The sequence below is a fragment of the Notechis scutatus genome, chromosome 2 (genome assembly GCF_049901735.1).
Source record: "Notechis scutatus isolate UNSWTSFEM ecotype Mainland chromosome 2, rNotScu1.2, whole genome shotgun sequence".
NCBI lineage: Eukaryota > Metazoa > Chordata > Lepidosauria > Squamata > Elapidae > Notechis > Notechis scutatus.
In genome coordinates, this window is record NC_142010.1 from 6648645 (window position 1) to 6673145 (window position 24501).

The 24501-nt window shown below is 40.6% G+C and overlaps 2 protein-coding genes across 12 annotated transcripts; both read left to right on the forward strand.

The window, feature by feature from the left end:
* Positions 1–1460: 1460 nt before the first annotated feature.
* Positions 1461–13885, forward strand: LOC148131661 (uncharacterized). 3 transcript variants are annotated; one of them, XR_015747075.1, is made up of 3 exons: positions 1461–1549; positions 2443–4961; positions 13716–13885. XR_015747075.1 is itself a non-coding variant. In XM_026688969.2 (2 exons), the coding sequence occupies exon 2, from the start codon at positions 2947–2949 to the stop codon at positions 4201–4203; it is 1257 nt and encodes a 418-aa protein (XP_026544754.2). In that variant the 5' UTR covers positions 1488–1651; positions 2443–2946; the 3' UTR covers positions 4204–4604. The 3 variants fall into 3 exon arrangements, 2 of the variants coding, with proteins under 2 accessions (XP_026544754.2, XP_087809374.1); XM_026688969.2 differs by lacking the exon at positions 13716–13885 and having other exon boundaries at positions 1488–1651; positions 2443–4604; XM_087953248.1 differs by lacking the exon at positions 13716–13885 and having other exon boundaries at positions 1508–1587; positions 2443–5921.
* On the forward strand, positions 1476–23663 carry LOC148131662 (uncharacterized). Of its 9 annotated transcripts, XM_087953318.1 has the most exons (4): positions 5221–5317; positions 17871–17952; positions 20423–20505; positions 21290–23663. In XM_087953318.1, exon 4 carries the CDS (start codon positions 21343–21345, stop codon positions 22084–22086), a length of 744 nt encoding a protein of 247 aa, XP_087809444.1. In that variant the 5' UTR covers positions 5221–5317; positions 17871–17952; positions 20423–20505; positions 21290–21342; the 3' UTR covers positions 22087–23663. The 9 variants fall into 9 exon arrangements, with proteins under 9 accessions (XP_087809439.1, XP_087809441.1, XP_087809444.1 ...); XM_087953313.1 differs by lacking the exons at positions 5221–5317; positions 20423–20505 and adding an exon at positions 1476–1549 and having other exon boundaries at positions 17868–17952; XM_087953315.1 differs by lacking the exons at positions 5221–5317; positions 20423–20505 and adding an exon at positions 1476–1549 and having other exon boundaries at positions 17868–17952; positions 21293–23663.
* Positions 23664–24501: the final 838 nt, after the last annotated feature.

Here is a 24501-nt window from a genome sequence, read left to right on the forward strand (position 1 = left end):
AGAAACCAGTCCAGGTAGTTGCCAGGTGTGAAGTCTATTTTGAAGGTGCCTAAAACAAACATTGGGTGTAGGAAATATAGGGGATCAAAACTGCAAAGAAGCTCCAGTTCAGGGTCATGTCAGGCATGAAGGTAACTTCCAGGAGCTGTAGACTACTGAGATGCCAATTGAGAGGGAAAAATATGTCTGTGAACGGAGATAGGGGGTAGGGGAGATTAAAATGAACCTCTTTCTTGGCCCAGGATGCTACCCAGTGCAGGAAGTTAGCACCCATCCCTCTCCTAGAAGAATGAAAAATTCTAGGAAATATTAAAAGGGCAGAATATTATACCTTCCTGGATGAGAAAAGGAGAAACATGCTCTTGGAAAACACCCCCCAACTTTGTTAATAGCCCCAGAAAGACTGGTCCATCCTATCTACAAGACAAAACGCCTTCAGCTCCAGGGTGATAGGATTAGCCCCTCACTCAAGATCCAAAGCCATTAAGCCATAATAGGAATTGCCCAACACTCTTTCACAACACAATCCTCTTCATTACTTCATCACCCAGCAAGATTCAACCAAGCCTGGGACACAGATAGCCTACAAGGTTAGCTTGGCACCTCTTCCCGTAACCCCCTGGGAGGCTGGCAACCAATAGGATATATTTCTTGCAAGGCTCAAGAGAGGATATAAATATATCTCACTCTCCACTCTATGTGGTCATCTACCCAGAATCACACCTGCTTGGTGGTTCTGCTTCACCATTAAACTATCCTTCCAAACAGCAACCTTGTTTCCAGTGTCTTTCTTCCCACCTGGAACTGAATCCAGATGGACATTTTCTCCAACGCTAGGAAGTGCTTAATATGCCACCTTGACTTTCCAAAAGAAAAAGAAAAATCAAGACAACATGTACAATATGCTGAGGTTGTTTTCATTCAGATTCTATTAAGTGTTGTACCTTATGATTCTTGACCCTTGACAAATGTATCTTTTCTTTTATATACACTGAGAGCATTTGCACCAAAATAAATTCCTTGTGTGTCCAATCACACTTGGCCAATAAAGAATTCTATTCTATGTCTATTGTCTATGCAACAGAGATTAGAGCCAACATCTGAAGTGGGATCTTCTGACTCTAGTTGGGCCAACATCTCCATCGCATTCCCCCCCGCCACCCCAAAAAAAAAGACAACTAATGTTTCCCTTGATTTTTTTTGTTCTTGTTTCTGTTGAAGTAGAATCGTCGCGCAACCTTGCAAATGAGGTTTGTAATTCGGCCATATGTCGCTAGATGGCGCGTGCTCTATTAAATGCGTAAACACCCGGCGGCTAGAAAGCGGGTCAATACAGTAGAGCGGCATCGATGGTGGCTGAGTACCCGCATCCAACGGGAGGGGGAGCGACGGAGCCGAAAGATGTTGAAACAATAGAGTCCTGGATTTCTAGAGAGGATGTGGAAGAGAGGAAAAGAACAGAGGAATCTCCTCTTCCGGCTGACCTATCGGAGGACGGAGGCGTGCAGGGTGCCTCTCTTGCTCTTCCCAGGACTTTAGCTGCTGGAAGGTGAGTTGAGGGCAGGTCGGAGGAGAAGCCGGGTGCAAGTAGGGCTGTTTGGTTTCCTCCACGATGCAGAAGCAGAGAAGAAACCAGGTTGCAACATGTCAGGTGCTGCTGCTTGTTCCTTCCCTCCTCAAATTTTGTTCCAGTGGTGCTTGTCGTTATGAAAGTGCTGCTTGCAGTTTTCTGCTAGTTGGGAGATTTAAAAGGTCGACTTCAGTTTAGGATTGATGCTTTGTGATTTTTATGGGCTTGTTGTTTTCTTGGGAACTGGGGAGTTTCATGCCCAAAAAACCGGGGATTATATCTTGCAGGTGCTTTGGGCACCATTCATCAATTGAAGTCCCGCATCTGTTGAAGCCGTCCCATCCTCTAAAATTAGACCCAAGCATTAGAGCTTACCCACTTCTCGGACATTTTTGAGGCTGAAATACAAACGGACTTTTAACAGACATATATTCATAGGCGTATATTTGTCTCTATGTGCATATCTGTATAATGGGTTATTTTCAAATATATCAGGAAATGTTGAGGCTACATTTTCCTGATATATTTGAAAATAACCCATTTGTTATAGTAACCAATATAATATGTAATCATAATAACAAACCAAATTTGTTATGTTCATAAAATGAAATAACCAAATAACTAAAGAATAAGCTCCAGAAGAGAACTTCATGTTTCTGTGGATATTTGAACTTGGATCTCGCTAATCTTTTATATGTCAAATGAATCATAATCAAGATTAGAAATTAATTTAGCATTTTGGCATGTTTGCTTTTTCATTGTAATGCATGTTTTTTTTTCCTTCTTGCTGTTTTCACATTTTCTGCAGGCATTTTACAAATCTTTTATGTCAATCTAACCTTTTAAACTACCCTTTTATGTCAATCTTGTAGACCGAAAAGATGCTAGGAAGAGAATTCCGGAACAAGTGAGAGAATCCCAAGCAGCATTAAAAAGAAAGCAAATCCAGCCAGCAATGAAAGTGTTTTCCGCCTCTGCTAGAAAACTACAAAAGTTTTCTCCTTCTGCAGGCAGGTGACGGACAAAAGAGAGAATTTGAAAAGAGTTTTGAGTTGGAAAAAATGTAATATGTAGAAGTCAAGCAAATACTCCAAAAATGGTCAAGGGAGATTATTTTCAAAATCAGAAAAAGGTGAAGTAATCTGGAAATCAGTGTAGGGAGAAGTGGTTACTTGATAGTCACACTAGATAGACAGGCAGTCAAGCTTTACCCTATGAAGCAAGTAGCTTGACTGAAAGCACCATCTTGAGAATCCAAAAATATACTTGGAAAAACCCCACAATGTGCATATTGTAGGGAAAAACACAGATTGCGGAGCACAGCTGATTATGTATGAGAGGACACACACTGAAGAAAAGCCCACCCACTCCCCTCAATGTGGCAAATAGCTTTAGGAAATGCGATACACCAGAGGACTCACATGGGGGAGAAACCATATGAGTGTCTAGATTGTGGGAAAACTTTCAGTCGGAATTCTCACCTGGTGATACACCAGAGGACTCACACAGGGGAGAAACCATATGAGTGTCCGGATTGTGGAAAAGGTTTCAGTCGGAATTCCAATCTGACGATACATCAGAGGATTCACACAGGAGAGAAACCATATGCGTGTTCAGACTGTGGCAAAAGTTTCAGTCAGAATTCCAACCTGGTGATACACCAGAGGATGCACACAGGACAGAAACCGTATGAGTGTCCAGATTGTGGGAAAGGTTTCTGTCAGAATTCTGACTTGGTAATACATCAGAGGACACACACAGGAGAAAGACCATATGAATGTCCAGATTGTGGAAAAAGTTTCATTCAGAATTCTGACCTAGTGATACATAAGAGGACTCACACGGGGGAGAAACCGTATGAGTGTCCTGAGTGTGGGAAAGGTTTTAGTCGGAATTATGCACTGGTATTACATCAGAGGATTCATACTGGGGAGAAACCATATGAGTGTCCAGGTTGTGGGAAATCTTTCAGTCGGAATTCTGATCTCGTGACACACCAAAGAACTCATACTGGGGAGAAACCTTATGATTGTCTGGATTGTGGAAAAAGTTTCAGTAGGAATTCCCACCTTGTGCTACACCAGAGGAGTCACACAGGAGAGAAACCATATGAGTGTCTGGATTGTGGAAAAAGTTTCAGTCGGAATTCTGGCCTGGTGATACACCAGAGAACTCACACTGGGGAGAAACCTTATGAGTGTCCGGATTGTGGGAAAACTTTCAACCGTAGTTCCCATCTGGTGATACACCAGAGGACTCACACAGGAGAAAAACCATTCGAGTGTCCCGAATGTGGGAAAAGTTTCAGTCGGAATTCTGAGGTCGTGATACATCAGAGGACTCACACAGGGGAGAAACCGTATGAGTGTCCGGATTGTGGGAAATGTTTCAGTCAGAATTCCCATCTGGTAGTGCACCATAGGACTCACACAGGAGAAAAACCATATGAATGTCCGGAATGTGGGAAAGGTTTCAGTACTAGATCTAAACTTATAAATCATTTAGGTTTACATACAGGGGAGAAACCTTTCAGATGCCCAGAGTGTGGACGGTGTTTCACACATTATTCATCCCTAAAGGCACACACGAAAATCCACATGAGGCAGACATTGATGAGTGTAGAAAAACCCTGATTTTTCATTTCTGATTTCCCATTGGGAATGCAAATCAACAATTTAATTTTTGGCCTTATTCTCTTTAGTGAATCATGTCTCAGTATTGGACATAAGGGAGGAGAGAAAAATGGAAAATTTTACTTTCGTGAAGGCTAACTACCTGTATCTGACTATCAGCAGAGTGTAGTGGATAATCAGTTTTGCAGAAACAGTGCAATTGCCACACAAAAGCGTCTGTGTTGGTTTTTTGTTTTGCATATTGATCATCATAGATCATAGAAATGCCCCAGGCAGAATTTGAGTTTTCTATCTGGATGTCTTCCAGATTTCAGCCCCAGAGTTTTCTAGCCAGTAGAGACTTTGCAGAATGGTATGGAATGATAGTCAAGATTGCTATGAGGCCCTAGTAATCTACATATCATAAATAATGTACTACTCTATAACATAATAAGAGCACCCAGATTTATTTAGAGTTTGTGGATTGTAAAGATGAAGAAAATGAAAGGAGACGTAGAGAGTATTCGGGATTCATCTTTTCCTAACACCTCCAAAAATCAGTTCAGCTTTAATCCCTGTTCAGATTTGCTCTAAAATTGGGGCTCTGATTTTTCAAAAATTCCCTACTAGTAAAGAGAGAAAAAGTATTTGGAGTAAGCATTTAGCTATGCAGTTGAATGATCCTGATGTTGCTGAATTTAGAAGACACCAAAGAATTCAAGATTGTTTCTTTTCATGTCTTCTTTTTGTGGATAAAAAATGTTCCGCCTGTCAGTTGTGTTGGATGCTAGAAAACAGTGGTGATCTCCAATTTATGATTGAAGAGCCAGCATTGTCCAAAGACACTTCTATTATCACGTGGCTGGCAAAACTATATGCCGAAAGCGCACAGAAAATTCTTCCCTTCCCACTGAAGTGGTATCTATTTATCTACTTGCATTTACATCTAACTGCTAGGTTGGCAGGACTGGTGCAAGTAAAAGGAGCTCACTCACTTGGTACTTAGGTCTTGAATTGCCGACCTTCCAGTTGGCAAGCCCAGCGTTTTAATCTTTCGGCCACCACACTCCTTCCCCCTTTTGTGAATGCACAGAAACAACAGCACATGTTTCTCCAGTGGTTTTTTTACAGGTTTGTACCAGGCTTATCTTGCCATTACTGCATAAATATTCAGGATTCACAAGACATTTCTACGCCTCCCTGCTGCTTTCAAATATTAATCTTGGTGCAACATGTAATGCTTCCAAGGTCCTGTGGAGCAGTACTTATAATTCGTCAGATGATGGATGATCTGTGGTACAAACTAGTTTTTTTTATATAAATTTTTTATTGGTTTTTAAAACAAACATAGACAAACCATAAAAACATCAAGCCATCTTCCATATATACATACAGTGTGCCGGTTGGTTTACAAATTGTTTTGTGCTTCCATTTCGTAGTCTACAATTACATTGTATATATTCTCATATTTCAGTCAAGTATTAAATACATTAATATTATTAATCAGTCATTTGACTATAACTTTTATTCATTCATGTTTTATGAAATAATCATATCTTACTTAATTTGTTATTATGACAGTTCATATTATCATCTCAAATCTATCCTAAAATCATTTTGTAGATATAATAAGAAAAGAATACATCTTTATATATTTATTATTTTCTAAGAATCTACACATTTCATTACTATATTTTATTGTCTAACCATTGATAGAATAAATCCCAAATTTTATAAAATTGTTTATCATCTTGTTCTCTGATTTCAAATGTCAATCTACTCATTTCAGCACATTCCAATATTTTCTTAATGATTTCCTCCTTTGATGGTATTTTCTCATTTCTCCAGTTTTTAGCAGATACAATCCTAGCTGCTGTTAATACATTTACAATCAAGTATTTCAGTTCTTCACTATATATTTCAGGTAAAATTCCCAATAAAAATATATCTGGTTTCAAATCTATATGCTTTTTTGTCATTTTTTCCAACCACGTGTGGATTTTAGTCCAATATTTTTTAGCATCCGCACATGTCCACCACATATGGTAATATGAGCCAGGTGTCTGATGACAGTTCCAACATTTTCCAGATTTATTCTTGAACGTTCTTGCTATTCTTGTCAGGGGAAAATGCCACCTGTAAAACATCTTATACAAATTTTCTTCATATGCTGTTGACATTGTCATTTTATAATTTTGAGACCACAATTTTTGCCATTTCTCTAGATCCCATATCCAAAATTCTTCCCCCAAGCAATAATTGTTTCTTTAACTTCTTGTTCTTCTAGTTTAGTTTCTAATAAGTATCCATACAATTTTTAAATCACCTTTTCATCAGTACCTGTCAAAATCTTATCTAAATCAGTCAGTTTATCATAAAAGTTTTAGAGTCTTTATCATGCCTTGAATGTATTTGCGCATATGAAAACCAATTCATCTTTATACCTTGTTCCTCTAATTTTTGTATAGATTTAAGTTCACCCTTTTCATTCAATATTTCACCATATCTAACTGTTTGTTCCTTTTTATATATTATAGGATAAGAAACTGCTTCAATAGTCGATAGCCAGACTGGAATTTTCAAATAACATTGTCTTTTAGTCTTCTCCCAGTTTAACCACAGAGACTCCGTATATAATGTCTTCTAAAACAGTGGTCCCCAACCTTTTTGTACCAGGGACCGGTTTCAAGCAGAAAATTTTTGCAAGGACCGGGAGAGATAGGAGGGGGCTTTTCCTGTCGCGCAGTATTCCGAAGCCGTTTCACCCCACCCCACCCCGCCCGCCCGCTTCAATCCACAGTGTCCGTTCTGCCTGCCTGCCTGCCTGCCTGCCTTAGTTTCTTGGTTGTTTGGGAGCAGCTTCGGCTGAGAATAATAACTATTCGCTTTTTTACTCAGCCAAGCTGTTCCGATTCAACCATTAACGAAGGCAGGCAGGCAGGCAGAACGGAGCACTGGGTTGAATCTGCGCAGGCGGGCGGCGGACGGGTGGGGGTGGGGGAGAAACGGACGCTTCGGCGACAGGAAAGTTTCCCTGCTTCTTTGAAGCAGTTTCTTCCTGTGCTGGTGGAGGAGCGAGAGAGCGACTGAGAGAGCTGACCCAGAGAGAAGGACAGGCTTCAGTTGCTTCCTCCTCCCCTTCTTTCATTTGTGTCCTTGATCCCTGATCCCAGCAGCATTCACCGAAGGTGAAGAAAGCCGCCATTTTTTTTAAAAAAATTCTTTTGCGGCCCGGTAGAGAGTGCTCCACGGCCCGGTACCGGTCCGCGCCCGGTGGTTGGGGACCCTGTTCTAAAATACCCTGTGTTTTAGTTCCTTTATACCATAGAAAAGCATGCCACCCCAACAACAGATCATGACCTTCTAATGTCAACAATCTAGTATTTCTTAATGTTATCCATTCCTTAAGCCACATCAAATTTGTGGCTTGATAATACAACACCCAATTAGGCAAACCAAATCCTCCTCTTATTCTAGCATCTTGCAAAAGTTTTAATTTTATTCTCGCTTTCTTACCTTGCCATATATATTTCAAGACAAATTTATTTAAATATTCAAAGTAGTATTTTCCAAGCCCAATTGGAATTGTTTGGAACAAATATAAAATTCTGGGTAATATATTCATCTTGATTGTTGATATTCTCCCTATTAATGACAGTTGTAAATTTTCCCATTTCGCTAAATCTAGCGCTATCTGCTGCTTAAGTTTGATATAATTATTCTCTTTTAGAGTACTGCATCTTGCTGTCAGATGTATCCCCAAGTACTTGATCTTATTCGTGACCTGAATTTTTAATAGATCTGCCAGTTCTTCCTTTTGTCTTGATAGCATACTCTTTGTCAAAATCTTTGTCTTATCTTTATTTATTTTCAAACCAACCACCTTTCCATATGTCTCTATCTTTTCTATCAATTTCTAGTGGGTCTTCTAAAATGAAAACCAGATCATCTGCAAATGCTTGCAACTTAAATTCTTCCTTTTTAATTTTCAACCCTTTTATATTCTTTTCTTCTCTAATATTTCTGTTTAGCACTTCCAAGGTTAACACAAACAACAGAGGTGATAGTGGACACCCTAGTCTTGTTCCTTTTCTTATATCAATAGCGTCTGTCAGTTCTCCTTCTATCATTACCTTTGCCGTTTGCTTATGATATACAGCTTCTATTGCTTGAATAAATTTTTTAGCAAAGCCCATCTGTTCCAGCTGTATTAACATGAATCGCCAATTCACATTATCAAAGGCCTGTGCATCTAGAAATATCAAAGCCATTTGTTTTTCAGGATGTGCCTTGTAGTATCCCAAAGTGTCCAAGATTACTCTCATATTGTCTTTAATTTGTCTCTTTGGCAGAAATCCATTTTGATCAGGATGGATAAAATTGTTTAAGTATTTTTTAAGTCTTTCTGCCAATATTGAAGCAAAAAATTTATAATCTGCATTTAGTAAGGAGATAGGTCTATAGTTCTTGATTTGTAATGGATCAGCCTCCTCTTTTTGGACAAGTATAAGCTTCTGACCATGATTTAGGTATCCTCTTCTTTAACATAACTTCATTCATAACTTCTAGCAATGGAAGGTTCAGCGATTCTTGTAGTGTTTGATGAAATTCTGCCGGATTTCAGAATTTCATCTGGGCCTGGTGCCTTTCCATTATTTTGCTTCTTGAGTGCTTCAGTTAACTCCATCATCGTTATATTGCTTTCTAACATTGTTTCAATGTCTTTAAGTATCTGGGGTAAATTAGCATTCTATAAATACTGTTTAACTCTTTCCTCATCAATATTCCCTTGTGTGTATAGTTTCCCATAATAGTCTCGTATGATTTCCTTCTTCTCTTTACTACCATAGCAAACTTGGCCTTGGTCATCTATTAATTGCAATATTTTCCTTGATTCTTTCTCCTTTCTCAATTTATATGCTAACCATGTACCTGGCTTATTTGCATCTTCAAAGTAGTTCTGTTTAGCACCTCTAATTTTCTGTGCTAGTTCTTCTTTTTTCTATTAAACCCATTTTATGTTTAATTATATCCATTTTTAACTTAATGTCCTTTTTCTGTGGCATTTTCTGTAGCTCTTTTTCAAGTCCTTTATACTCATTCTCTGCTACCTTAGAGGCTAGTATTTTCATGATATTTCTTTTCCTTGTGTAGTCTATTATTAAGCCTCTGACATATGCCTTCATTGTATCCCATACGTTCTGGATTGATGTATCTTCTTTTTTGTTTTCTCTAAAGAAAAAAGCCAGTTCTTTCTCCATCCACTGTATAAAGTATTTTTCCTTTAATATAGTATTATTTAACGTCCATCTAGATCTTCTTCTTTGTCCTTTCCATTTAATTGTCATTGGATTGTGATCTGCCCAAGTACTTGTTTCAATATTTATTTCTTGAATATTAGTTAATGATTCTGTTGACATCCATATCATATCTATTCTGGACCACGATGAATGTCTGTTTGAATAGAAGGTATATTGTTTGGTCTTAGCATTTCTTTCTCTCCATGCATCTTTTAAATTTATTTCATCTACCATTTTAAAAAAGGATTTAAGGAGAGTCTTTCTGTTTTGCTTTATTGTTTTCTGTGCTGTATCGTACCGGTTTATTGTCTACAATTCCATTAAAATCTCCCATCATAGCTATATTAGCATAGTCCAGTTCAGTTATTTTCATATGTAATTTTTTATAAAATTCTTCTTGATTGTCATTCGGGGCATAAATTGCAATCAGGAGTGTTTTCATATTATTGTCCATTATTTCCACCATTAGTATTTTTCCATCATCATCAGTATAAATCAATTTTGCTGGCATAATATCTTTAATGTATAAAACCACTCCTCTTTTCTTGCATTGTGTCAAAGAAGTAAATATTTTCCCTAATTTTGGCTGTATCAACAATTGTTCATATTGCTTTTTGATATGTACTTCTTGTAGGCAGATTATATCAAATTTTAATTTATCTAATTTATGGAAGGTTTTCCTTCTTTTAGCAGCTGAGTTAAGTCCATTAATATTAATTGTAATCAGTTTTTTCTCTTCCATGGTTATATTTTGTAGTTACGTTTGGCAGCTCTCATAGATCTTGGTTCACGTTCTTTGGCTTCCACCTTTCCACCTACTGCACCTTCTTCTTTTTCAGTCGTCATTTGGCAGTCCTCTTGGAATTCAATTAGTGAAATTTCTTTTTCTGCCTCTTCCTCTTTCCCTCCAAAGTATTCTGTGTAAAATGATTCAGCTTTCTCAACTGAGTCAATTCTGTGTTCCTGCCATGTTGGGTACTTGTTTCAAGACCACAATCTCCTTGTCTTTATATTTCAATGTTTTTCTCTTGCCACTTGCAATATTTGCGTTTAATGGCTTTCTTTGTAAATCTGATGTGAACTTCTCTTGGTAAGCTCTTTCTCATTGCATATGTTGTGAAAACTCAATAAACCTCATTTATTCCATCCATCATCTTCTCTTCAGTTATTTCCAAGGCTTCAGCCAATATTTCTATCATTATCTCAGCTAGGTTTTGTCCCTTTTCTTCCTCTATGTTTTGAAATCTAAGATAAAATTCTAATCTGTCCATCTCCCATCTCAGCATACCACTTTTATCTTGTTCCACCACGGTTAAACTGCTATCAATATCTCCAATCTTCTTGTCTCTGTTTATCTTCTTCAATTTTTTGAAATCTCTCATCATACTTCATCATCATTTGTTGAATGTTCTCCACCTTTTATCAGTTTTCTCTGTTCAGTGTTCTCTGTTCTCTTTCAATATTCTCTGTTCTTTTTTGAATATTTTGAATTCCTTGCATAATCATCTGCAGGGTCACTTTTTCCTGTTCTTTTTCTTGCCGTAACATTGTCTGTATTGAACGTTGTACTCCAGATGGTGGAGAGGAAGAAGTAGAAGTTGAGGAACCAGGGGCTGTTAGTTTCCTACTCATTTCGAGCAATTCAATATCTTCAGGTTCTTCTCAACCTTAATCCAATTGTGAAATAACCAATTGCAATTCCAAATGAAAATAGTAGGAAAAAGGAAGCCAAATAGTAATAATAATAATAATAATAATAATAATAATAATAATAATAATAATAATAATAATAATAATACTAATAATAATAATAATAATAATAATAATAATAGAAAAAAATTGTTCAGGTTCTTGTATACCTTAATCCAATCGATTGGTTAGATGGCAATAAAAATGCAAAAATGGAGGAAAAGAGCATAAACACACACAAAAAAGAAAAAGTTATTAAATCCTGAAAAAGGCGGAAAAGTGAAAAGTAAAAAGCTAAAAAAGAGAAAAGAAAGATTCTTCAGGTTCTTCAACACCTTAATCCAATTAAGAGGTCTCAGATATAAAAGGATGCATAAGAAAAAAAGAAGGCCAGAAAAATTAAAAAAACCAATATGGAAGGCAAATGGAAAGAAAAAAAAATACCAGGGAGGGAGAGGAAAAAAAAGAAAAAGACTACTCCTTAAAAAGAAAAGGAAGGAAATAATTCATACTAAAGCTTTTCCTTTAAAATAAAAAGCAAGTGCAAAAATTTAACTTCAAAAGACAAGAAAAACAAAACAAAGACAAGTTCCAAAGGGCCAAAAATCCAAATAGCTATTACAAAAGTAAACTGATGAGGAGGGTAGCGCAGCTTAGAAGAAATAAAAAGAGCACACTGCACTTTGTTTAATTATCCAGGGCTCTTGTTAGAACTCTCTTCTCCAAAGACTTATCACCTTTCCTATAAGCTTCAACGCCAGACTCCAGCTGTTAATAGAAACCCAGAAGAGCACCTGCAATAATACTCTCTCATGCTCTTCCCTCTATCTTATCAAATAGCAATGTCCTTGAAAAGAAGTCTCAGTTCTTTCTCAGCATTGTCTGGTCAAGAAAAAGAAATAAAATATTTCCAAGCCTCTAGTTGGCAGTGTTACAAAGTTTCTTTTGCTTTCACTTTCCCCCTCCTTTTCCAAGCAAAATATAATAAGAATTAATTAAAAAGAGAAAAAGATATTTTTTAAAAAATAACTAAAAGGGGGTCTCTAGCCTAGAATATTATAAAGTCAAAAAAGAGTAGATGAAAGAAGAGAAAAAAACAGTCCAGTTTCAAAATGTAAGATTATGTTTAGAAAATCCAGCAATGAGAAAAAATAATAATATTACTTTGACATTTCTGTTTAAAATCGCCGCTTAGTCACTTCGGTCAAAACTTTTACAGATTCTTTCTTTTCCTTAGGGTGTCCTTTCAAATCTTAAAATAAAGAAAAAGTTCTCACCAAACCGGCACGCACTCTCTTTCCATTCTCTTTCATTTCGGAGCTGTCCCAACTTCAGCAGCTTTAATGGCTGCCTTTTTGCCGCTGGCAAAAAGAGCTTCTCTTGGATCTATCAGGGACTTTGCGGTATCCCTGGGATCGACAGGATGCGCTCTTTGCATTCACCGTCTCTTCGGAACGGTTTAGATCCAAATGGACCGTCCAGGAGCAAAGATATCGGTAGCGATCTCAGACCTCCAAGATCACATGCCGTATCGTCGCGACACCAACTCCGCCCTCCCAGTACAAACTAGTTTTAATGAGCATCCAGGTCCTCATATGGCTGTGATGGCGAACCTATGGCACGAATGCCACAGGTGGCTCGCAGAACCATTTGTGCCAGCATGCGAACCTCAGGCAAACTTACCTCACTGCACATGCGCATGCCTCATAGCTGATTTTCAGCTGGTTTGAAGCCTTTTTCGGCTTTCCAGGCTTGAGGAAAGCCTCTGCAGCCTGAAAAACTGGCCCGTTTCATCACTTCCTGTATTTCCGGAAATACTGGAAGTGACGAAACGGGCCTATTTTTCAGAGGCTGCAGAGGCTTTCTTCAATCCTGGGAGGCTGAAAAAGGCCTCAAACAGGCCATAAATCAGCTGGGATGTGCAGTTCAAGTAAGGGGGCAGGGGATTGCACGCAGATGCGCAGAGGGCGTGGGAGATGGTGTGCATTGCCTTCTGGGTGCTGGCACGTGAGCGCACGTGCGCAAGTGCATGCACAATTTTTGGCACAGGAGCGCAAAAAGGTTAGCCACCACTGTCGGCATTTTATGTAGAGCACTGGTGTCAAACTTGCAGCATCACGTTGCTGTCACATGACATTTTGTGATGTTTTCCCCGTTTGCGGAGCTGGAGTGGGCATGGCCTGCACGTGACACATCTGGCCTGCAGGCCACCAGGTTGACACCCCTGCGAGTGATATATTTAATCTGCCACATGTTAACCTTTATGCTCCCTACATCCATCTCAAGTCTCCTAGCTTTCTTTTTAGTTCCATTTAGTTCTGTGAGCTGTGGTGGCGCAGTGGTTAGAATGCAGTACTGCAGACTACTTCTACTGACTGCCGGCTACCTGCAGTTTGGCAGTTCAAATTTCACCAGGCTCAAGGTTGACTCAGCCTTGCATCCTTCTGAGTAAAGTGGTAAAATGAGAACCCAGATTGTTGGGGGAAATATTCTGACTCTGCAAACTGCTTAAGAGAGGGCTGTAAAGTGGTATATAAGTCTAAGTGCTATTGCTTTTTAAACTTCTGTTTTTATATATACTTCCTTTTTTAAATATCTTTTAGCTGTTTATAATAATCATTATTCTTCAATTATTTTCTTTATAAAAAGACAACTAAATGTACCCCATGAACCTTACGTTGGTCTTTCACCGTAATAAAGATTTGATAATGTTATATATATGACAGTTCTTTTCCTAGTAGGTCATATTTCATAAGATACCATTGCAGAACGACATCCAACCAACCAGGAGCAGCCCAGACGTGCAGAGGAACCAAGAGGTTTGTCTGTCCCGATCTTCAAGCTCCAGATGGCTTCAGATTTAAACGTGCAGTGTTAAAACTTTAAAATAATCAAATTATGTTTAATTCTCTTTTTTTGGTGCCACTTTTTGGCCACACCCATTATGAAGTCGCATATTTTTATGCTTAGGAGCTGAAAATGCTTGAAATAGTTCAAAAGCTATTCTGAATATTTGAGAGAACCTTTTTATTAATCAAGCTCTTAATGGTTATGGTATTCTGCTGTCTTTGGGGAATAAAATAGGATGTTGGTGTAGAGGAAACAAAAGGGAAGAAGTTGGAAGAGTTCGTGGCTGGCTGACTATTGCAAGAATTCATTGCACAGTGTTTAATGTGATTACCCTTCTATGAAGGCTCTTCCTTCCTTCCTCCCTCCCTTCGTTCCTTCCTTCCAAAATGCCAGAAGGCGGGGAAGAAGCGCAATGGGTATGAATGGGTCAATAAGAAGCCCAAGGCCATTGGCTGAAATGGGCATCCATAGAAACCAAATAAAAAGAAAAAAAATCTGTTTAAGAACTGACTGCAGAGCACAAATAAAGGAATAGAAATTGAATTCTATTTTGCAAAGATTCAGAGTGGACACATTGAACCTGACATGAAGGGAATAATGGAATATCCAGCAAGTAGCCCCTATACAATACAAAAGTAGATTAATTAGACTCCATAAAACCTACTAACCATATATGACAAAAGCAACAGACAATCTAAAAGCCAGAAGGAACCATTTCCCAGGATGATGCTAGAAGCTGCCAGTCCTCATATCGGAAAACCACTCCGTTTCCAATTATACGTAAATCCTACCTCTAGTTGTTCCTCTTTTATCAGTGTATAGTGTTCCTTACGCTTGTTCAAGACCCATTTTAGTACTGTAAAATAATTTAACCAGCGTGGCAAATAGGAGCATGGGACAAGATGCCAGCCAGTGCAGAGAAGAGCAACAAGAACGATTAGAAGACTGGAAGCTAAAACATGAAGAACAGTTTCAGGAACTAGGTATCTCCAGTCTATCAAAGAGAAAGGCTAGGGTTGATACAATAGCAGTCTTCCAATATCTGGGGCAGTCACGAAGAAAAGGGGGTTAACCTATTCTTTAAGGCAGAATAAAAAGTAATGATAGAAACTTGTAAAGGAGAGATCCAATCTAGAACTAACTAGACATTTCCTGACAGTGAGAACAATCAGTGGAACAACTTGCCTCCAGAAGTTGTGGGTGCTTCATCACCAGAGGGTTTTTAAAAAGAGACTGGACAGCCACTTTTCTGAAATGGTATAGGCAGGGGTGGGATTCTACCAGTTCCCACCTATTCGCTAGAACCAGTTGTTAACATTCTAAGCAGTTCAGAGAATCAGTTGTTAGAAGAAATTACTGGCCTAATCCTGTAAGGAAGGCAGGAAGGAAACATTCTGATGTTGCTTACAGAAACTGCCTCTCCGTTAACCCTTATTACATTCTTGGCAGAACTAGACTTCCTGTCTCTGGAACTTCTCTGGAGTTTTTTTCCCCCTTCTTTGCTGGCACTTTGCTTGTGTGGAGTGACCATTCAAAGTTACAGTGGCACTGAAAAAACTCACTTATGATCATTTCCCACACTTAACGACTGTTGCAGCATCCCCACAGTCACGAGAGGCCAGATGTGTGCCTTGATGTGAGTGATATTGAATTGAATATGAGAACATATACAAGTAATTGTAAGTGATGACTATTGTAAGTGGATGAACAAAACAATTTGTAAACCAACCGACACACTGTATGTACATATGTGGAAGATGGCTTGATGATTTTATGTTGTGTTTGTCTATGTTTGTCAAAAAAAAAATAAAACTTTTTCCAAAAAAAAAAAAAATCTCTCCTTGTTCAGTTTCCATCCATGATTCCTTGTCTGGCCTAACAGGCGCTTTAGAAAATAGCTTGACCCCTTCCTCCCCACTTGGAACTGAACCCAGAAAGATATTTCTTCCAACACCTGTACTCGGGACAGTATTCTTTTGCTGCCCTTTATAAGCAGGCTAGAATATCCCAGGCTCCCGACCCTTCATCCTTCCATCCATCCGCTCCAACAGCTGATAAGTTGGGTCTGCCCTTGCCAGTCTCCTGGCAGGGCTTCGGTCACATGATAGGAAGCGGAAAGCAAGGGATAAGCCGCCTTTAAAACCCAGAGAGAAAGGAGGAGAGATTCTTCCCAGGTCTGTTTGAATGGGCTCGTGCGTGCGTTGGATGCCTTAACCCGGATTAGCGGCTCCTTAAAAGTGCTTTCTCCCATCCAGGTGCCCCCAGCTTTTTAAAATTCACCGCTCTTCTTCCTGACGATGGGTAGTCCTTTGTAGGGATTGCCCTGATGCAGTTGGCGTGGGATGGGTGGAACTTCACCCGTTTGTAAAAGTTTGTTTGTTTTCTCCCCAAAAGTGTGGTTGAAAAAGGGAGGGGGGTGAAAAGCACATTGGACTGGGGAAAGAGAAGAAACGCCCGACAAGTAGGATTGCTCAAGAGGTAAAACAGAATAGGGAGGGAGAAGGAAGATTGCAGCATCCAAAATTTAGAATAGAATAACAGAGTTGGAAGGGACCCCAGAAATCTTCTAGTCGAACCCCCTGCTTAGGCAGGAAACCCTACACCTACATTTCAGACAAATGGCTGTCCGATCTCTTCTTAAAAACTTTCAGTGGTGGAGTACCTACAACTTCCATCCTTCCGAGGTGGGTAAAATGAGGACCCAGATTGTTGAAGGCAATATGCTGACTCTAAACTGCTTAGAGAGGGCTGTAAAGCACTATAGAGCGATATATAAGTCTAAGTGCTGTTGCTTTTGCTATTTACAACCTCTCGATGCAAGTTGTTCCACTGATTATTTGTTTTGTCAGGAAATTTCTCCTTAGTTCTAGGTTGCTTCTCTCCTTGGTCAGTTTCCCTCAGTTGCTTTCTGTCCTGCCTTCAGGTGCTTTGAAGAATGGCTTGACTCTCTTCTTTGTGGCAACCCTGGAGATTTTGGAACACTGCTATCATGTCACCCCTAAATTTCCTGCTGGATTAGAGGCAGGGTCTTCACTAAACCTATCCATAACCCCATTGCTGCTTTGTCCACCCCGCCCCACCTTGAATTTAACCCTTAAATTCTTCCTTCTCTCTTTTTATAGTGTTATTTTGAAACCACCTGTGCACAATTATTTGCATTAGTACTGTGCAGCTACTGAGTGGGGTTGCATAGCACCAATGTCGGGGTGCAAAGCCTCTTGATCTGAGCAAGGGTAGCTTTTGAGTAAATACGGCTGCATCCAGATAATGTGTATAATCTCTTTTGTGTTAAAAGGACAGGGGGGTGATTCAGTACAGACCAAACCATCATTTAGAAGAGTTTCAGTTTGATTTTAATTGTACTGAAGTCGAAATACATTTTAAATTTTCACCATTTTTATCCTGCCCTCTTATTGTTTAAAGTTTGGTTCGAACAGGCCCATTAGAGGCCAGAAGTGATGCAGAACCTTATTAGATATGAGATCAACTCCGAGGATTTTTGTGACTTTTCAGAGAGGAAAAAGAAGCCTGCTTTTTTTAAAAAAAAAAAAAGGAGAAGGTCTCAGCAGTGGCCTCTCCACTTTGGAACAACCTTCTTTAAAATCCAGCAATGTTTTGAACCTTGACAATTTTAAGCTGTGTGGACTTCAACTCCCAGAATTCCCAGACAGCCATAAGTGATAAGTGTTAACTTGTAACTCTTCCAAATTTGAAAACCTATTTGAAATTTGGCAAGCACGGAGGGTAAAAATACTTGGCTGCTCAAATCAGTACAGACTATTTCCCCCCAAATAAACAATTTAAAAATGTCATTATTTTGACTCTCTTTTTTCCCCCCCACAACAGGAGCAAATGGTTTTCTGAGGCAAACCTCAAATGTTGGATTTGGAGTTGATAATGGAAGAAGATTCTAGCAGCATCATTGTTCTAGGTGAGGGCCCTTTCTCCTCAAGATTTGTGAGTCAACACAAAGCGAATCGGGTTGTTCCCTGACTTCCAGGAGGACATGATGTGGAAATCTTTCACAGGCGTTTCTCCAGCCTCACTCGAAGGTCAACATAGATTGTGTGAAAATGGATCCAGGCAGCCACTTCTGGGGAGCAGGTGTCTTGATGCTTTAAAGAAAGAGAGGGAGCAGCAGCGCAGAATCCATGACCAATGTGCATTACTAACTGAGGAACGCCATTGCTGTCTTGCTTCCCTTTAGCTCCATGGAGACACAATGAAAACAAGGCAGCCTTTGGGGGCACTGTTTGGCCCCATGTTTCCAGAAAGATCGATCCCTCCCTCGGGGTTTCCATTTCATGCCAGTTTTTCCTTAGTGACTGCTTTACTAGCCAAATTTGGGAGGGGAGCGGGGGAGAAAGAGGAAATGAGGTTTTCTGTGGGTGGTTTCAGTTACTAGCTGAAAATGGATGATTGTGGTAAATCAGGATATATAAAGATAGTTTTCAACTTACGTCCGATTGCTTAGCGACTGTTTGAAGTTATGATGGTCCTACATTGGGGTTACTTACGACCAACATTCGAAGTTACGATGGTCGCCCCCTTGGTCAGGCGACTAAAGTACTTGACAACAGGCCAGCATTTATGATCTGTTTGCAGCGTCCTGTGACTGCGTGTTGTGACTTTTGCCCCAAACTCGCTCATCTGATTTTCAGTGAAATTGTCCCCACAGTGAACAATTGGTTTACTTAACGATTGTCAATTCATTTAATGGCCACAATGGTTTGCTTTTAAAAGCCGCCACATAATTCATAAAACCAAGTCGGTCACATGACTAATCTGTTTGTCAACTCATAAAACATTCCTATGCCTGTTTTAGTAGTTGCCATAAAAAAAACAAGGGGGGGAGGAAGAAAATCTGGAAGAGCAGTTGAAATCGAAAGTACATTCCAACTCTTATCTTTAAAAGATTATAAATAAGCTACCAGAGTTTTTGCCCACGAATATATTTAATTGGAGAACATGAATAATGACATCCAGCCTGTGAATGTGCTTAGTTGGAGACACTCAGGCGGGAGGCGGGGGGAAACAGGGTCACAGATGACTGTGAATTACATATGCCAGAGTTGGTTTCATACAGGGCAGGGCAGGTATGTCGCCTCTAATAAATCCTTTGAAGTTTTTTGAAGTTTGGCTCGAGAATCATGATTTCATTAGAGCGATTGCTGGAATCCTGACACTGTTGTTACAACTACAATGGCTTATGTTTGTGATGGGCATAGAGCAATAGCACTTAGACTTATATACCACTTTATAGTACTTTACAGCCCTCTCAAAGCGGTTTACAGAGTCAGCCTCTTGCCCCTCCCCCCCCCAACAATCTGGGTCCTCATTTTACCAACCTCAGAAGGATGGAAGGCTGAGCCTGGTGGGATTCGATCTGTCAAATTACAGTAGGAGTAGCTTGCAGTACTGCACTCTAAGCACTGCCCCACCGAGGCTCCTTTATATGCTGCTTTAGGGTTGTAAAAGTTGAGGACTACCTGTGCCCTTAGGGTTTTCGGGTTTTTTTGAGGGATGGGGTTGGCTTTTAAGCTGTTTTCTGGGACGTAAAATTGTATAGGTAGTCCTCAACTTACAACAACTATTGAACCCAAAATTTCTGCTTATTAAGTGAAAAATTTGTTAAATGAGTTTTGCCCCATTTTACGACCTTCCTTGCCACGTTTGTTAAGTGAATCACTGCGGTTGTTAAATTAGTAACACCGTTGTTAAATGAATCTGGCTTCCCCAGTGAATTCGCTTGTCAGGTCTCAAAAGGGGATCACATGACCTCAGGATGCTGCAATGGTCATAAATATGAGCCAGTTACCAAGCATTTGAAGCTTGATCATGTGACCATGGGGATGCCGCAACGGTCGTAAAGTGTGAAAAATGGTCCTAAGTCACTTTTTTCAGTGCCGTTGTAAACTTCGAACAGTCACTAAATGAACTGTTGTAAGTCGAGGGTTGAACTCTGCCTGTATTCTTCACCTCTTTTGAAGTTTGGTCACGTCACAAGCTTTTGGCCATTTTAAAAAAGTTGAATATACGGGCAGGAGGCACAGGCAGTTTTAAAAAGTGGTCGGTTTCCTTCCGTCCGTCATGTCCTTCTTTAACAACTCTCTGTTTAGAATTACTTTTGTTAAAAAGATAACTTTCATTTTCTGGATAGCAGCTTTTATTGGTACAGGTAGTCCTTGACTGATGACCACAACTGAGCCCAAAATTTATGTTGCTGAGCAAGACCGTTGTTGAGTGAGTTTTGCCTCATTTTATGACCTTTCTTGCCAGAGCTGTTAAGTGAATGCCTGCAGTCGATAAGTGTGACGATCCGGGGCGTGGCACAAAGACAACACAGTCAGATAAGCAATAAGAGTCCCTTTATTATCTCTAACTTTGCCCCCAATGTCCAGGTTACCTTCTGGCTGGAGAAAAACTCTCCCAGGAAGAGCCTTTGACTGTAGAAAATTAAGTCAAAACATGAGCAAACCAAACTGTAAGTTTAAGTCCAAACAAGCCAAACTGAAGTAATTAGTTTGGCAGGGCAGAAGTAAGGCTTGAAGGCACGAAAAAACTCACACGGTTGGGAAGACACCAGGAACACAGATAAGCCATGACAACGTAGGATAAAGTCACGTTTGCTCCCAACAGCTTGCTGCACACAGCTTGCCTTTTTTATACACTTGTGTTCCCAGCTGCAGCTAATGAAGGGAATCAGGGCCCTTTCCTCCCCTGTAAGCCACGCAACCCACGTTGCTCTCTTCTCCGGTCCTCCCTGCGTGCCATAGGATGAAAAGGGGATGGGCCTGGGCCTTCCTCTGAATTCCCTCTCCCTTGTTCTACCTCTCTTTTGCTCTGCCTAGCCAGACTTTGCCCTTCCCCAGCCTCCTCCACAGCCAACTGAGCCACACTCCCACTCCCTGTCAGCTGTTCATCTTCCTCCTTGGATTCAGACTCTGACGGGCATGACAATAAGTTTGTAACACGGTTGTTAAGTGAATCTGGCTCCCCCATTGACTTTGCTTGTCAGAAGGTCGCAAAATGGGATCTCATGACTCTGGGACACTGCAACCGTCATAAATACGAATCAGTTGCTCAGTGTCCAAATTTTGTTCAGGTGAACACGGGGATACTGCAACAGTTGTAAATGTGAAAAACAGTAAGCAAGTCACTTTTTAAAGTGTTGTTGTAACTTGGGATGGTCACTAAAATGTTTGTAAGGATTACCTGTATTAATCCCAGGCCTACCTAAAGACTGACATCCCAATTCTCTCTTCCAGAAGGCAATGATGATGAAAGAATCTACACAGGAGAGGATCCCCATTATTGTCCGATGTATGGCAAAGGTTTTGGCGATCCATCGGGCCTCGTAAGGAACCACGAGACACCCAAGGCAACTGAGAAACGCTACAAGTGCGCGGACTGCGGGAAAGGCTTCAAGAAACGATCGGCCCTCCTCACCCATGACCGGACTCACACAGGAGAAAAACCCTACAAATGCTTGGAATGTGGGAACAGCTTCAGTAACAAATCCAGCCTGACCAGACACAAGAGGAAACACACCGGAGAAAAGCCATTCGGTTGCTTAAACTGCGGGAAACGTTTCAGCCAGAGCTCAAGTTTAATCAGGCATATGAGGAATCACACCGGCCTGAGGCCCTACATATGCTCAGATTGCGGCAAAAGCTTCAAGCAGAGCTCCAGTCTTCTAGTCCATGGGAGAACTCACACGGGCGAGACCCCGTATAGTTGTTCCATCTGTGGGAAACGCTTTTCCCAGAGCTCAAATCTTGTGAAACACGAGAGGATCCACACGGGGGAAAAGCCTTACCGATGCTCGGACTGTGGGAACACCTTCAGTAACAAGTCTAGCCTTACTAGGCATAAGAGAAACCACACGGGGCAGAAGCCCTACAAATGTTCCCAGTGCGGGAAAAAATTCAAGCAAAGTTCAGGCCTTCTTAAACACGAGAGAATCCATACGCGGCCCATCTTCTCAAAATATCCTCATCCTAGCTTGGATCCAGATTCCAAGCTGCCTGTACGTGAGAGAGACCACGTTGGAGAGACCATATAAATGGCTTGCATTCTATAAGCCAGGTTTTATTTGACCCCAGTAACACAAGATGAGGTTCAAACAGAATAGAGCTGTATTTGAATAGTAGCAGGAAAGTGTTTTTTTGATAAACAAACCCGGTTTGTGACTGTGGTCTCAGCTATACGGCCAAACCCTTTTGTCTTGCAGCTTTGCAAACAGAGCCCAAAGTGGAAGATGTTTGAGATGGGGTGATGGAGTTTTCAGAGTTTAACCATTTTTATTCATGAAATAATTTCCATGTCAGGATTCTGGCAGTTACCCCCCATTTAAATCATGAGTCTCGAGCCAAACTTCCAAAACTTCAAAAGGATTTATTGAGAGTTAACATGTCCGGCACTGCCTGGGTGTAGCTGACTCTGAGGCACATCATTCATTGTCACTCTTGACCCTGGTTTTCCCTCACCCCCTGGGTGTATCGTAATTCATATTCTCCAATGGGACACATCCATAGCCAAGAGTCATCCATCATGCTCTCCAGTTAGCATTTTGCATGGCAGAAACTTTAGTCACCTAGTTACTATCTTTGAAAACTATTTATGGAATGCAGTTTCGGGTTTGCAAGCTGCTGCAGTGCTCCCCCCTCCCTTTCTGTTGGCCACTCTAAAAAGACCAGAGAAATATTTTATGAGTCGACATTCCATGGGGAAAGAGACATCTTGAAGAGACGGTTTAGTTGATTATTAATCAAAATGCCACATTGTATAGGGAAAAGATTAAAATCTGTCTCAAAACCTGCCCTTAAATGGCAGACTCAGGTTGGATGTTGTCAGCCCTACTGGGTAAAGCAGACCAAGAAATGGACACGATGTAGACCTAACACTACATTTATTAAAGTAGCTGTAATAACATGTACTATGTTTTATATGAATGTACTTCCCCATCTCTTCTTTGTCTTGAGAATTTGACCGGGGTGGGGGTTGCCCATCTGAGACATTTTTGTAAACGTCTCTCTTTGGCTTAAGCCACGTTTATCTCTTTACAGATAGTCCTCTACTTATGACCACAATTGAGCCCAACATTTCTGTTGTGAAGTGAGACATTTGTTAAGTGAATTTTGCCCCCTTTTTTTTACGATCTACCTTGCCACAATCTTTCAGTGAATCACTGCAGTTGTTAAGTCAGTAACATGTTTGTTAAGCAAATCTGGTTTTCCCCATTGACTTTGCTTGTCAGAAGGTCACAGAAGTAGATCACATGATCCCCGGACACTGTGATCATCATAAATATGAATCAATTGCCAAGGGTCTGGATTTTGATCACGTGATCATGAGGATGCTGCAACGGTCGTAAGTGTGAAAAACGGTCATAAGTCACTTTTTTCAGTGCCATTGTAACTTTGAACTGTCGCTAAACAAACTCTTGTAAGTGGGGGACTACCTGTATTGACTTGGTAACAGATCTTCCCTTTCTCCATTAAAACCATGCTCTACAGATACACTGTACTGACTTTTGGAGAACAAAGTTTTAGGTGACATATGCAATCTATCCTGTATCTCCTGAATTAGCCTCTTGTGGAGGTGAAATATGTTATCCCATTAAAGGTGCTAGAATTTAAATCCAATTGCCAGACCGGTTGCTTGCGATTCTGGAATTTGCCAGGGATAAGGAGTGGGGGAAATGGATGTTGGAGAGGACAAAATAATATTTTTCTGTCATTTATCTCTGGGCAGCTTTGCCTTTCCTATTGATAGGGGAAGATTCCCTACCCTGGATATTTCCTTTTTCCATTTTAGGATTAATTTGAGCACATTTCTCATATATTCATAAATGTTCAGAACAGAATCACAGAGTTGCAAGGGACCTCGGAGGTCTGCTAGACCCGTGATGGCGCGAACTCATGGCATGCATGCCACAGGTAGCACGCAGAGCTGTTTGTGCGGGCACGCGAGCCCCAGCCAAACTTAACTGCACTGCGCATGTGCGCGCCTCCCAGCCGATTTTCAGCCCATTTGAGGCCGTTTTCGCCCTCCCAGAGGCTTGAGGGAAGCCTCTGCAGTCTTGGGAGGCTGAAAAACGGGCCTTCCGGAAGTGCCGAAATGGGCCCGTTTTCAGCCTCCTGAGGCCCTCCTGAGGCTGAAAACAGGCACTTTTGTTATTTCCGGAAGGCCTGCTTTTCGGTCTCCCGAGCAGTGGTGAGATTCAAAAAAATGTACTACCAGTTCTGTGGGCGTGGCTTGTTGGGCGTGGCAGGAGAAGGTTCCTGCAAAATCCCATTCCCTCCCCACCCCACTAACCTGCTTTCCAGCTCCGTTCTCCTGTGCAGGGCAGCAAAAGGACACCCAGTTGATCAGCTGGGACTCGGGAAGCAGAGAATAGATGGGGGCAGGGCCAGTCAGAGGTGGGATTTGCCGGTTCTCCAAACTACTCCAAATTTCCACTGCCGGTTCTCCAGAA

What these genes read in the sequence shown, in the direction of transcription:
- LOC148131662 (XM_087953313.1), top strand. Translation starts at nt 17,898, where the DNA reads ATGTTGGATTTGGAGTTGATAATGGAAGAAGATTCTAGCAGCATCATT. An exon ending in TAGCAGCATCATTGTTCTAG is followed by an intron (nt 17,953 to 21,289) that starts GTGAGGGCCCTT and finishes TCTCTCTTCCAG; the next exon opens with AAGGCAATGATGATGAAAGA.
- LOC148131661 (XM_026688969.2), top strand. Translation starts at nt 2,947, where the DNA reads ATGTGGCAAATAGCTTTAGGAAATGCGATACACCAGAGGACTCACATG.